This window comes from Schistocerca cancellata, chromosome 6 (genome assembly GCF_023864275.1).
Source record: "Schistocerca cancellata isolate TAMUIC-IGC-003103 chromosome 6, iqSchCanc2.1, whole genome shotgun sequence".
In the NCBI taxonomy this organism is placed as follows: Eukaryota; Metazoa; Arthropoda; class Insecta; order Orthoptera; family Acrididae; genus Schistocerca; species Schistocerca cancellata.
This window is the reverse complement of record NC_064631.1, coordinates 286327674-286341753: the sequence shown is the minus strand read 5'-3', so window position 1 is coordinate 286341753 and position 14080 is coordinate 286327674. Positions and strand designations below refer to the sequence as shown.

At 37.5% G+C, this 14080-nt stretch overlaps 1 protein-coding gene across 1 annotated transcript; it reads left to right on the top strand.

The window, feature by feature from the left end:
- The first annotated feature begins 4458 nt into the window (after positions 1 to 4458).
- On the top strand, positions 4459 to 12251 carry LOC126088538 (transcription initiation factor TFIID subunit 12-like). Its single transcript, XM_049906718.1, has 2 exons — positions 4459 to 4598; positions 11077 to 12251. Exons 1-2 carry the CDS (start codon positions 4567 to 4569, stop codon positions 11510 to 11512), a joined length of 468 nt encoding a protein of 155 aa, XP_049762675.1. The 5' UTR covers positions 4459 to 4566; the 3' UTR covers positions 11513 to 12251.
- Positions 12252 to 14080: the final 1829 nt, after the last annotated feature.

Below are 14080 nucleotides of genomic sequence, written 5' to 3'. Positions count from 1 at the left end.
ATCTTATACAAATTCATCCTACCAAATACAGTAATAAATTGTAAAGTGAAAGAGTTAAAATGATTGTTTCGATAGTTTTCTGTAAAGTGATCGGAATAATGGTGTTAACCCATTCTACAGAAATTCTGGAAGTGCTTCTTACAATTAGTATTTCAGCAGGTTATATGGTTTAATGTTTTATGTACTTTTAAATTATTCATAATTTAAGTGAACACACTGAAAACAGAAAAAAATTCTAACAATTCAGTTAAAAATAATATAAATACAAGAGAAACACTAGCAGGACCATGACACAAAAAATAAAGATTGAATTTCCATGTACACTGTACCATTATATCTGTATAGGAAGTTAGTTTTATTTTTAAAATAAATGCAAAAGGAAATAGTGTGCAAGGATTAAATAATTATGGGTAAATCACCAGAAAATGTTAAGCAAACAGTATATGTTTTAGCCACTTTTGATGACTAATTAGTAATGCATTTCACACATTGCCCATCATCAGAATATCTGTCCAGAAACATCACAAAATATGTATGACACATTAAGTGTACTTAGATTCATAGGCAAATAAGTTAACATACCAGAGAAAAAAAACTTTACTTCAGAGTATCATGCCAAGTGTTATGATAGATAACTTCGGAGCTCTCAACTCACAGCATTCTGCCATCACATAATTAGCTGTTATAACATACCACTAATTGACTTGGTTGTAGAAGTGCTGAGTTCATTTGTCATATTTTGACAGATAATTTACAAAAATCAACTGAAAAACCATAAAAACAGTACATTATGCTAAATGATTTTTATTCCTTTAGGAAAACTAATAATCACAATTGAGTGCAAAGATCACACTGGAACAAAAGAACAGTATTAAGATGGGAAGGGAAGGGCAAGGGGGATGTGGTGAGAGGGTTCCAAACTAATCTCAGCTTATGTAAATGAGAACCAGCAATCTCTGGTATTAATAAACTTAAAATAGGCAAAATAGAGGCTTACTGTAAGTCTATTAGGTATTGCACATACACACATACACATAATAAGTTGAAGGTGAAATTTCTTTAAAGTGCATAAACAGGTTATTAAATTATTCCAGCACTTAGATAAGAACACACAATATATTCAATATAATGTTATTCTGTCAAACAGTAGTGAGTCACATATTAGGTTTTTTTTGTTTGTTTTCATACTTTAATTCTTAAGTTAGAAATGGTAGGATGGATAGGGTGTGTGTTGGACACAATAGGAGCTGGCTGCAGTTCATGATTGGCTGAAGGTGCTTTTAACTATGGTCAGCTGTCTTCAGGCTGCTGCATTCAGGTGTAATGGTGGCAGAGAAACTGGTGTATTGCTTGGAACAGCTCAGGTATCATTTGTTTCACCATAGGCTCTGCTGTTGAGGCACCTTCTAGTGTATCTGATGTGGTGGGTCTGCCCTGACCATAGGGTGAGTGGCAGTCGGTAATACATTTGCATAACTTGAGGCAAAGGGTCAACATTGAGACAGATCATTGGGATGGGGGGAGTGGACTGCACATGATAAAGTGAGCATTCATGATCAAGGAAAGAAGTAAGCAGAACACGGATTAAAGGGTCAGTGGAAGGAGGGTTGGGGCATGGAGGTGTACAAAATAAGAGCAGAAGAGAGGAATATCTTTGTTTGATTGTGGAACTACATTCCAGAAAATACCCTCTATGTTTTGATGGCTTTCAATGTCAACACTAATAGGTAAATTTGGATATCATCTTATAATGATTGATATTGGCAGTCATTAGGTGTAGTATGATAGTCTTTGTGATACTAGTCTGTTCTGTGATTTTGGTATCAGCTGAAGGCATTTTTCCTTCTACACTTGTTTTGATATATATATAGTACAAACAATGTTTTTTATCCTCGTGATTATTATTGAATTGTTGTGTGTGTTTGCATATTCAGCAAAGCATGATATTGTTTATAATGTTTGAATTCTTTGCAGTATTAGGCATGTAATATATGTATTGGCTATCTATGCAAATTCCCAGTTGGAAGTAAGTTTGCTATTAATTCAGATAGAACACTACTGTATAAATTGGGATCGTGCCTATGACATGTAGTCCGTAGTCTTGTCATAATGCTGTGACATAATCTCTTCTGGATTTGTATTTATTATGACTCAAAACCACCCCCCTGCTACCACCATTTAGTCACTATTTATTTTACTTATACCCTTGACCATACCTCATCTTCCCACTGCACTTTCACAATCCCCCCTCCCTCCAAACAAACATTCTGTATATGAAATTACGTCAATTCTGTTGAAGAAATCATCAGCCAAGTCATGAGGACAAAGACACAGCATGGCTTCCAATCTGTGGTGCAATGGGTAAGTTAGAGTGTAAACAGGCAAGGAATCAGATGAGTCTTTCTGTCACCAAGGAAAATTAAGGAAAGGTTGTGACCTGACAAACATACTCTCAGGCTCAGTGTACCAGGGATTTATAATATTCCTTGTGAGTATGGTATCAGTTACGTGGGACAGCCTATACAAACTACTGCTAATTGCTGTGTTGATCATCATCTCAAGCATGAAAAATGAAAATCAGCAGTTTCCGAGAACTGTTTAGTGAGTAAATGCAAGAAAGCCTTTAAGCAGATGAGGATCTGGCCCATATTTCTAGCTGTTGGGACTCTGTAATTACGGAAGTAGCTGAAATTAGACTATATGATCACAACAATATACACACTGGCTATGTAATTATCAGTTTATTTATTTGCTATCTTCTAATACAAGAACAGACCACGTGTTGCGCATGAGGCAGTATATATGAATATAATACAATAGTTTGACACAATTTCAAATTAATTAGTATAATTAAGCAATGCATGGAAGCATGCACATCGGAAAGAAAAATTACAGAGAAAAACTTCACATAGTTCACCATCTACTACAAGTGATGGCATTGCAAGCTATGCTGGACAGCTTGCAAAAATGTGACCTACGGATGCAGAGGGTGTTGCTTTAGCATATGCTTTCTCCATTATGTAATTTAGCCAACTGCATTGTGTCCACTGGGCATAAGTGAGAACCTCATTAATTTTATGACAGTCAGACTTGGCCCCTGACAATAGTGATGGAGGCAGTAATCAAAAGCATGGGATTCTATTCAGTTTTAATGTGGAATCTTATGAGAGAACTTTTTATCCACGTGGGTAAGATTATTGTGTAAAAGTGATAGATCATCATCTCAAGCATGAAAAAATGAGAATCAGCAGTTTCCGAGAACTGTTTAGTGAGTAAATGCAAGAAAGCCTTTAAGCAGATGAGAATCTGGCCCATATTTCTAGCGGTTGGGTCTCTGTAATTACGGAAGCAGCTGAAATTAGACTGTATGATCACAACAATATACACACTAGCTATGTAATTATCAGTTTATTTATTTGCTATTTTCTAATACAAGAACAGACCACATGTTGCACATGAGGCAGTATATATGAATATAACACAATATTTTCACACAATTTCAAATTAATTAGTATAATTAAGCAATGGATGGAAGTATGCACGTCAGAAAGAAAATTAATCTAATTCCTCATTCAGCATTGTTTATCACAATGCCATATGAACATAACCCGGATTCTGAAAAACTAGACAAGGTGTAGGAAGACGCAGTTCGAGCATAATACTGACATATAGTTTCTTGTTTACATAACAACGACCAAAATTGAAGCATAACACATACTTTGCCAGGAGCACAATATTGGGACACCCCCCTGGAAATCTATTCTACGGACTTCTCTATAATGTTGTCTGAGGCCTAGGTTAGTTGAAGGGTGATAATTTCGTTAGTTGTGGAACTCGTAAAGATTGAGTGCGGGATAATTGTTGTGGTGACAAACGGACATATGGCATTGCCTAATATTTACGTTTGCGTTATATTTGAAGGTACCATATTTATCGAACTTCTCGCAATAAAACCTAAAAGAACAAGGTAAAATCGGAAAATATAGTTAATGAATAAGCATTCAAAGAATATTTTGATACATATTATGAACAATATCATACATAAACTGCAGAAAATGCAAGGAATATGTATGTAACTTTTACATATATTTGGTCCGATTTTCCGCATTTGCCACAGCTGCAACCGAGTTACTCTGTCACCGCATTATCGATTATTCGCATTCGAACCAGGTTTTTACATTTAATTCCCATAAGTTAAGCTCCAGTGAATAATCTGGATTTATTTGACGTTCCAAAATGACAGCTGTGTGAAATCTACATGTAATTTTTAAACAACAGGTGAGCGACGTCGCTAATGTCAATAGAGCTCATTATACATCTTGTCACCAGGCGTCACTGCTACACACGTTCAGTCTCCCTGATGACGTCATGAGCCTCCACCAATCAGCACACCCAATTCCCTGGCGTCCCCTAGACGCAAGTGGGCCCAGCCCAGTGAGCTCAAAGAATATCTCTGTTTCATACCTTGTTTTCTTGCTGTGTTAACATCTGTGGTTTATTATTGCAGTCTGCAGTGTGTTCCATTCCAGTTCTGTTTTGTTCGTCGAGAGGTGATCAAGAGTGGAAATGAATTTCAATGGAGAAACAGGAAAGTTTATGTAAGATTCACGATTATTGTTGAAAAAGTTTCGCTGATGGCAGCGTCGAATCATGAATGTGTACTTCATAAAATTTAAGGGCGTAATATAAAACTATGTAGCAAATGAAAATGACAGGCGTACGTCGACATTTAAAATTTCCATTTGCTGTTGACTGATACTATATAAAATCTGAAATACCTGAGTACAATAATTTTAGCAAAACCTTTTGACGTTTTTTGTATTGTGTGTAGTCTAACAGACAGCCGTTCAACTAACCATTCAGGCCAGACGTTACGTACAGCTTTTGTTGGGTTATTGTAAGAGATGTAGTTCCTGCTGATTGCATTTCAGTATCATTCTTAAATTGGTGCACGAAAGTGAAATCGTGTACCACTTTTAACGTTTCATTTCGTATGCTATATAGCTCTGCATAACCGTATTTGTTTCTACTACATTCCTCTCCCCTTGTTTTACTTTTATTGTCCATGGTATCGTGCACTATAATAATTCCGTTCAGCTGCTCATCTGAGTCCATTGCCGAAACTGGCAGAATTTAAAGAAATGTTGTCGGCAAACCTCCAAAGTATCTCTCCAAAACCTCTCCAGGAACTTTAAACTCTTTACCAATTTCTTGTTGGTTATCTTTACTGCTTGCTCAATGTACAGACTGAACAACGTCAGTCGTCAGGGATTGGCTGTAGCCCTGTCATACTCCCTTCTTAACTACTTTTAATGTTCAACTCTCAGAACAGCACTCTGGTTTTTTGGGCAAATAGTAGATAGCTTGTCGCTCCCCGTATTATATCAGAATTAATCAGAAAGCGTATTCTAATGACTATTGCCATAATCTTTCCCTAACTTAACAGTGCTATAAACGTATGGTAGTCCTGCCTTAGAATTTTCTTTCTTCTGTTTAATTTCTAAGGTAAGTTGTAAGGTCAGTATTGCGTCACATGATATTACGTTTATCCGGAAACTAAACTGTTCTTCTCCATGATTGCATTCTACCAGTTTTCGTATTATTCTATACGTAATTCATATCAGTAGTGTGCAGTCGTGGCATTTTTAACTCATGTTTCGGCAATATTGATAACATTGACAAATGTCAGTAGGTGCATTGCTTTGAATTGGGAATTGCTAGTCTTTCTTGAAGCCAGAAGATATTTCGCCTAACTCGTGTATGTTCCACATCAGGTGGACTAGTTATGTTATGGCTACTCACAAGAATCTCTATAAACATGTAGGAATGTCGTTTTTCCAGGAAATCTAATAGCATCAGTTCATGTCCAGCAAATAGGTATTTTATATATTCCTTCCAACTCTCAACTTTGAGTCATTCCATGTCAAATTAACTAATGAAGGAATGATTTTAAACCTGACCCTCTTTGGTGTATTCATAAATGGTAACACAAACTAATTTTTTCCTTTCTTTTCTGGCAAAAGTTCGCTAAGTTAATGGATGCTCAAAAATATAAAAGAAATCAAATTTTTGTATTGCAAAACAATACAAATTTATTTACTAGTGCTCTAATTAAGCTAGAGTGATGATGAAATTGAATTCATTCAAAAGCTCTTCTGTAAAAGGGCTTTTATACGATATAAGATGCAATTGCTTCATAATATATATACATTTTGTATATAGACTTTGTTACTGAATTTTGGAAAACTATTTTTGACATTCTCTAGTTATATGTACATGAAAGATACTGTTTTCCTCTGTATTCTTTGGGATGAGGATGGGATCACTATCAAATGCAATTTTATGTTTAAGATGGTACTCTAAAACACCTTCAAAAAATTATTTAAATATTATGACTACTTCTCATCAGATCTGTTATTGTATTGCTAAATGTGGACATCAAAATAAAATAGCTTCAATAGGCTGTAAACGAGAAAAATGTGGAAAAATTGTTTGTTTACTACTACTAAATGCTACTTAATTTCAGATAAATGTAAGAGGGTCAGGTTTGTAGCACTTGGTGGTTTGACATGGAACACCACCTTCCCTTTTTTCCCTTCTTGCCATCAGATATCTTTAATATCCTATAGGTGACATCTATTGTTCCCCTTGTATGATACTTCTAAAGCCTTGCAGTCTCCCTGTAGCTGTTTTTGTTTAGATTTTTTTCCCCTGTTCATTTGCATGTTTTTTCCACAACTTCAATTCAGTATTCCTTTGTTATCAAAGAGTTTCTACTAAGCACTGTCTTTTTGCCTATTGGGATGTCTGCTGCCCTCACTATTTAGTTAGTCAAAGCTTACTATTCACTTCCTACAAATATCAGGGAGTACAAGCATTCAAACATGTCTGTCAGTTTTTGTGTGTCTGAAGAGATCAGCCAGAAACACTGTTAATACTAATAAACTGATATTTCAGAAATAATGAAGTCGATTTGTATAAAGCCTATGAAGAAAGGAAAGGTTTCGATAGAAATGGTTTGCAGAAGGAGATAGTTTCCAAAAATTAAGATTGGCGATCATTTCTTTGTAACAAGAAAATATGCAGGCAGGAAAAGAAAGCTATAGACCGTAAATTATCGGGAATTGCATAGACAACATAAAATTTCAGTCAGGCAAGGGAGGGTGTTGATTTTTGAAATATATGCAAAAATAGATTATTTCCAAGCCGTGAATGAAGTTATAGAATGGACCAATGCGTATGAATTACCTTTTTGCTTGGAATATGTATATTTTGAGAAAGCTTCAACCCAGATTTTTTAAAAAAAAATCTGTACTTGCAGACCGTGATAGAAAAGGCTATTCAGTATAGGTCTATGCAAGTATACTGAAAAGATATGTATGTAAATATGGTACATTATCAATTAGATTTCATCAGGATAGGAGACATTCAGAGCTGTTGTAACTGAAACGCCTCGCGAACAGGCCATGAAGGCCCAATGGTACTAACCGGCCGGTGTATCATCCTCAGTGCACAGGCGTCACTGGGTGATCCTCGGAGCTTCCAACCAACCAAATAAGGTTTTTAAGACCAAACATCTGATGTCTGAAAAAGGGGAGCTTATATTCAAATGTGTATTGACAGTGAGACATAGTTTTCAAATGTTGAAGGTTTCCCTGTTTGATATGGGAAGATGCATGTTGGGAATTACTGGGAGAAGCACTAAAATAAACACTGGAGTAGGCAACATAATTATGACTGTAATAGAAACTAAGTGCAGGTGATTGGAACTTGTAGTTAAGTGAATGGCTGGTTGATGAACCTACGGATACATAGAACTGGGACTCGCTTGTAAAGACCAAGTGATGCCATGCCAGTGTTGTTGTTGAGTGGTCCACCGTCGACACGCTTCTCCCCACTGCCTCTTCAAGGCAGGCCACAGCAATGGTCACATTGCTGGGTCTGTGGTGCATCCGACGTATCGCACTGTCGGTGCCGGTACCAGGCTGACATTGTCGCTGTAAGAACCATTTCAACTAAGGGCAACGTATGAGTTGGACTGGGGCTAGGCACTGACCACGCCACGAGTCGAATGTCCATGTGATGGATAGGGGAGACCTCCCTTAGTAGGAGGCTGCTGCTGAATATACTGAGCAGACAATGCCATGTAACATGTATCCTTGATGTAGCGAAGCAGCTTAAAACACTTAAGACAGGCAAAGCCTCTGTCCACGAAGTAATGAATGCTATCGACAGGGGATCTCAAATTTGTTCAAATTTCCAGAAGGCTCTTGACTACGTTCCTCACAAGTAACTTTTAATTGAACTGCGTGCCTATGGATTATCGTCTGAGTTGTGTGACTCGTTTCATGTCAGAGTTCGCAGTAATTGACGGAAAATCATAGAGTAAAACAGATGTAATATCTGGCGTTCCCCAAGAAGTGTTACAGGCCCTCTGTTGTTCGTGACCTGCATAAACTATTTGGGAGACAATCTGAACAGTCATCCTTTTTTTTTTTTTTTTTTTTTTTTTCAGATAATGCCGTCAGTTATCGTCATGTAATTGATTGCAAAATGATTTAGATAAGATATCTGTATGGTGTAAAAGTGGCAGTTGACTCTAAATAACGTTAATGAAGAGTGTGAAGGCATCCACACGAGTACTAAAAGGAATCCTCTAAATTTCAGACACAGGCAAAACAAACAGGTCTGAAGGCTGTAAACTCAGCCAAATAATTAAAACTAAAAAAATTAAAAAAACTCGTACCGAACAGTCCATGATGGCCCAACAGTACTGACCGGTCGCCATGTCTTCCTCAGCCCACAGGCTTCACTGGATGCAGATATGGAGGGGCACGTGGTCAGCACACTGGTCTCTCAGGCCGTATGTCAGTTGTATGTCAGTTTATGAGACTGGAGCCACTATTTCTCAGTGAAGTAGCTCTTCAGTTTCCCTCGCAAGGGCTGAGTGCACCCCACTTGCCAACAGCACTGGCAGACTGGATGGTTGCCCATCCAAGTGGTAGCCCAGCCTGACAGTGCTTAACTTAGGTGATCTGACTGGAACCGGTGTTACCTCTGCGGCAAGGCCATTGGCAAAATACCTGAATTATGTTCCCTTTAATGAAGTGAAGTGACTGGATAAATGGGATTATGACAATGAAAATTATTCAGGCTTGGAATGTGTGTTTAGACCCCGAAATGGTAAAGATGACAGTCGTTAAAAAGCACAAAATCTAGGTTTGAGTTGCAATCTGGCATATGCTAGATCTTTGTTTGTCATGGTGTATTCGTCATATTGCAGGTTCAACATTTGTGACTGTTTTTTATGAAACTGTTGCATCTCCATTGATTTCGTCCTCATTGAGCTATTCATTTCATTTTGGCAAATATGATTCAATTCATAGTCTTTAACGACCTTGGCATCAGTGAAGCATCAAACAGTAGTCTTTCCTTCTCTATTTCTTTATTTGTTAAGCTATCCATCCTCTGACAGATTGAGTGATCTAAGATAAATGAGCTGTAGATTTTGTGTTGCTTGTCATAATGCTACTATCAACAATTCAAGGTGTTATAGAAGTCTCTTCCTGCTTACAAACATGCATAAGGCAGGAAATATGACATACTCATTTTATCTTGAAGTGAAGTGCAGGTAACATATTAAAGTTTTTGTACACACACACACACACACACACACACACACACACACACACACACACACACACACAATAAATTCCTTTTGTTACCAGAATGATATCCAAGTGATATCCCAATTCCATTCCTGTGTTGGTGGGTATTTCATGAAAGATGTAGAGATGTATGTTATCATTTCAGTATTTTCTGCATCGTAATGCTGCAATGTCATTCACTGTTGTTTGATAAACATAATCCTTGACATAAACACAAAGGAAGAAATCCAATAGTGTCATGTCTGGTTATCACGAGGCCAATTGATGAGGCGACCACGCACAATCAGTTTTCCTGGAAACGTTGTATCCAAATAGGCACAGACATCAAACTTCCAATGAGGTGGCACGCCATCTTGTTTGACAATTAAGTCTGGAATGCCCTGAATTTGTGGCACAAAAAATAATTGCTACATATGAAGATAGATATTCTATGGCTGTGATTGTTGATTTGCTGAAGAAGATTTTATTTTGCATAAGATGGCACCACATGTACAGCTTAGGGCTGCCTCTGATGGTCTCAAACACAGCAGGGGATTCTCAGAACTACAGATGCTAGCATTGTCGGTTCATAACATTTTCAGATGAAATGCAGTGTCATCTGAGAAAATGACAGGTTTCAGATAGCCAGTATAGCAACAGTCAAGTCTTAAGGAACACTGTAATCCGTTGGTTGGAAGGACTACACACTGTGGATTTTGTATGTGCAGAAAAGAAGTTGTTTATGTTGGATGCAGACTGAGTTCGTGGGACTTATCATGTAGGTATCTTACAGTGTCTAAATTTTTTGTGCACTAGGCCCAGGCCTGCCTCTACTAGGGAAATTAGTTGCTCCATGTTTCCTGGAACTTCACTTACCACATTTGCATGCTTTTAAATCTGGTGGCTGTCTGTGCTGTGCCATTTGAAGTTTTCTCTGTACTATTTTTGGTGACAGCCTTGTGATACCAGAGGATGCATTGGTCTTTCTCCTGGTCAGTGTATGTGTTGTTTGCAAATGATATGATTCTTCTGCTGTTATGTCATTGATCCCTGTAACAAACAAAGGAACAGTAAATATGTATGTACAAAAAACTTGAAAGTCACATGCAATTAAAAGGTATTTGTGTGTCATATTTTATGCCTTATGAATATTTGTATTCAAGGAAAGACATTTAGGACACCATGTACATTTTGCTTGTATGCAATATATGTTACATGAAGCACTGTCCTAGATACATTAGATTAGATGAAACCTATGTGCCTGTTAACACTATTTGAAATAATTTTGTGTAGCTGTACAGTATCTGAAAATACCAGTTACTTACGCATAAATTGAGTCACTCTTGATTAGGTACACAACTTAAGAAATATATATTGAAAATATTATTTTTACTGATAACAATTCCTGCTTTTATGTTCTGTATTCCAGTTTGGATAGTGCACGCCAAGCTAGTCCAAGGCTAGATCATACACCATCGCCATCTCCTACAAAACCAGCAACACCGGTTGGGAGCAGTAATGCAGCAGCAGGTGAAGAGACTAGCTTGCTGTCTCGTTCTCGCTTGCAAGCTCTGGTTCGTGAAACTGATCCATCTGAACAGTTAGATGAAGATGTGGAAGATATGCTGCTTGTTCTCGCTGACCAGTTTGTTGAGGAAGCTGTTGTGGCAGCATGCAAATTAGCAAAACATCGCAAGGCAAACACTGTAGAACCTCGTGATGTGATGCTTCCATTAGAAAGGCACTGGAATGGTTGGCTTCCAGGATGTGCAGGTGATGAAATACGACCTGCACGACGTAATCCAGTTGTGGAAGCTCACCGACAAAGGTTGTCCTTAATGCGAAAGGCCATGAAGAAATACTAATGAAGCATATACTGTGCTGTTAATGAGTCTTGTAATACTTACTTATTATTTTGGCTACATGCCAGTTCAGTGAAACTATTGCTTTAGTTTGAATGGACAAAGCAGCTTACTCAGACTTGTGGGCACAAGTACTGATTATTGTATTGGCATGTTTCAGTTAACTCAATGACAGACTGTTTTTGCTGACACTCTCTTGCAGTTGAAGACTGCATGGTGATGCCTTCAACATTTTCTGAACTGAAATATTTACCAAAGACGTTATAGTTCCTAAGAAACACTAAATCTTTGCTAAGTGCCCAGAATGCTGGATGATTTAGGACTTTGTTCTGAACCAACTATCTGATCTCAAAATCTCTTCTTCTACCTCCTTTCATCCCCCACAGCTACTTTCTCACTCCAAATTTTGTTATGAGCCAGAATAGTTACGGCGCTCTTACTCTTGTGGAGCACAGACAAAATTTAGTTAACAGTATTTTACATCTGTGTGTTGTTTCCACTCAGCATATGATCTGATTTGATCTGTCGTATGAATTTACACAACTGAAATATTAGTTATATTAGGGGTACTCGGCAGTCAGTTTAAACTATCAGTTTATGAATAATATATATATATGTTTTATAGCTCTGGCTGTGTGAGTAAATTGTATTAAATAACTTAATGTCACAGTTACCATTTAAAAACATTTATATTGTGTGTGATACGCTTTGTAATTCCATGTAAATTGAGAAGAATAAAGTTTTTCAGGCATTTATAAATAAAAATTGTTTTCTTGAAAAGAAAAAAGGAAAAGCCGTTATTAGCCCAAAGGTTAGTTTGAACACCACATTGCTTTATTAGGCATGGTCCTATTGCAGGTGGGATGCCCTTCGGTTCCACTAACTTTAGTACTAACGTAAACAGCTAGTTACACGAGGATCTACAGTTTAATGTGGATGGTACAGCAAGACTTTTTTCATAATAAGAAATCAAGGCAAGAGTTGAATGTAATGATAAGTGACAGAAAAAAAATCCTTGGACTCAATAGTGCAACCCTACATGTTTTTTATGCAGTCTACCACTTGCCCACACTTCAGATTATACTTTATTAACCATGTCCAAATAATAGCTGTCTGCATTTACAGAAAATTTTGGATTGATAAAAACAAATTTTTTGTGCATAATTTGAGTGAAATAGTAAACAGACTTTCTAATCGTTGACAAGGATCCTTTTTGGCTGCAGTAGGACAGGTTCCTCTGCTCCTATATATTCAGTTATTATATTGATTTTTTCCTTGAGAGTGCTGTCTGAGAAGAGGATGATAAGAATTTTGCCGTAAATTTTGATTCAATGTACATTGATGCAGTCTATGTTGATGCAAAACAGTTAACAGTTAAAATCATAGTTAACATTTATGAAACAAATTTTTTTATGAAACTCACTTTGACTGGCAGTTTGGGAAGTTTCAAGGTAGAGGTTAACGTCCAACCAACCGCATTTTTCTTGTAAGTACAGGCAGAGCTGCCCCTCCACTGCAGTTTGTCAACTGCAAAGTGGCGGGAGGAGGTAGTTTTGGCCCGGTTAAGAATTGGACACTGCTGGTTCAGCCATCGCCATCTGCTGACGGCTGCGCCAGCACCGTTCTGCCCATGTGGGCACTTGCTGACGGTTCGACACATTTTAATGTCCTGTCCATATTTTAACACACTGCGTCTAGATCTTAACCTGCCAAGTACTTTCGATGCCATTTTAGCGGATGACCCACGAGCAGTTGCTCGTGTTCTTCGTTTTATCAATTTGACAAACCTCTCTCAGGACATTTGATGATGCTGTTTTTTAATCCTATGCCTGTCAGTCTGTCTTTTATCGTGTTTTCCCTTTTAGTTGTTGTTGTCCACTTGTGCCTCGCGGTGCATTCTTAGAGTAGTCAGGGCGCTAATGACCATTGAAGTTGTGCGCCCTAAAACCACAAAAAAAAAAAACTGCAAAGTTATTTCAGTTATAAGTTTCAGAATTGTTTACACGTACTGATTAACCTTTTCCATGAACGAGATATGCTCAAAATATAAAAGAGAAATTTATAATTTTGTGTGTTGTGTTAGTCTGATATACCCCCACCACCCATTGTTGTGTTACTAAATGTCTACAGGGTATCTGTGCAGTGGTAGCCACATTGCATATTTACTTTGTTGTCTGCCCTGAAAAAGGTTACATGTTTCTTGGTAGTATTGACCGTTATTTATTTTGTATAGAAAGGGAACAGATGACCATAGATGTTAAGTCCCATAGTGCTCAGAAAGGGAACAGAGAATTTGTGTTAAATATTGATCCAAGAACAGGATAAAGTATGAAGTTGAGAAATGTTAAATATTGCTTTTGGCAAGACTGCTGTGAGTAAAACAAGGGTTTACTATTGGTACAATCACATGGAGGTAAAAAACAGGGAGGTGGCATTACAGACTTACGCTGTATGTTGTTTCGAAGCCAGAGTGGACAGCATTTTAAGTAGACCAAAACATTAGGTACTTCTGTTTACGAGTGCTTCTTGTTCATTGTTTCTGTTTTGTTTACACAACCGCTGTTTGAAATA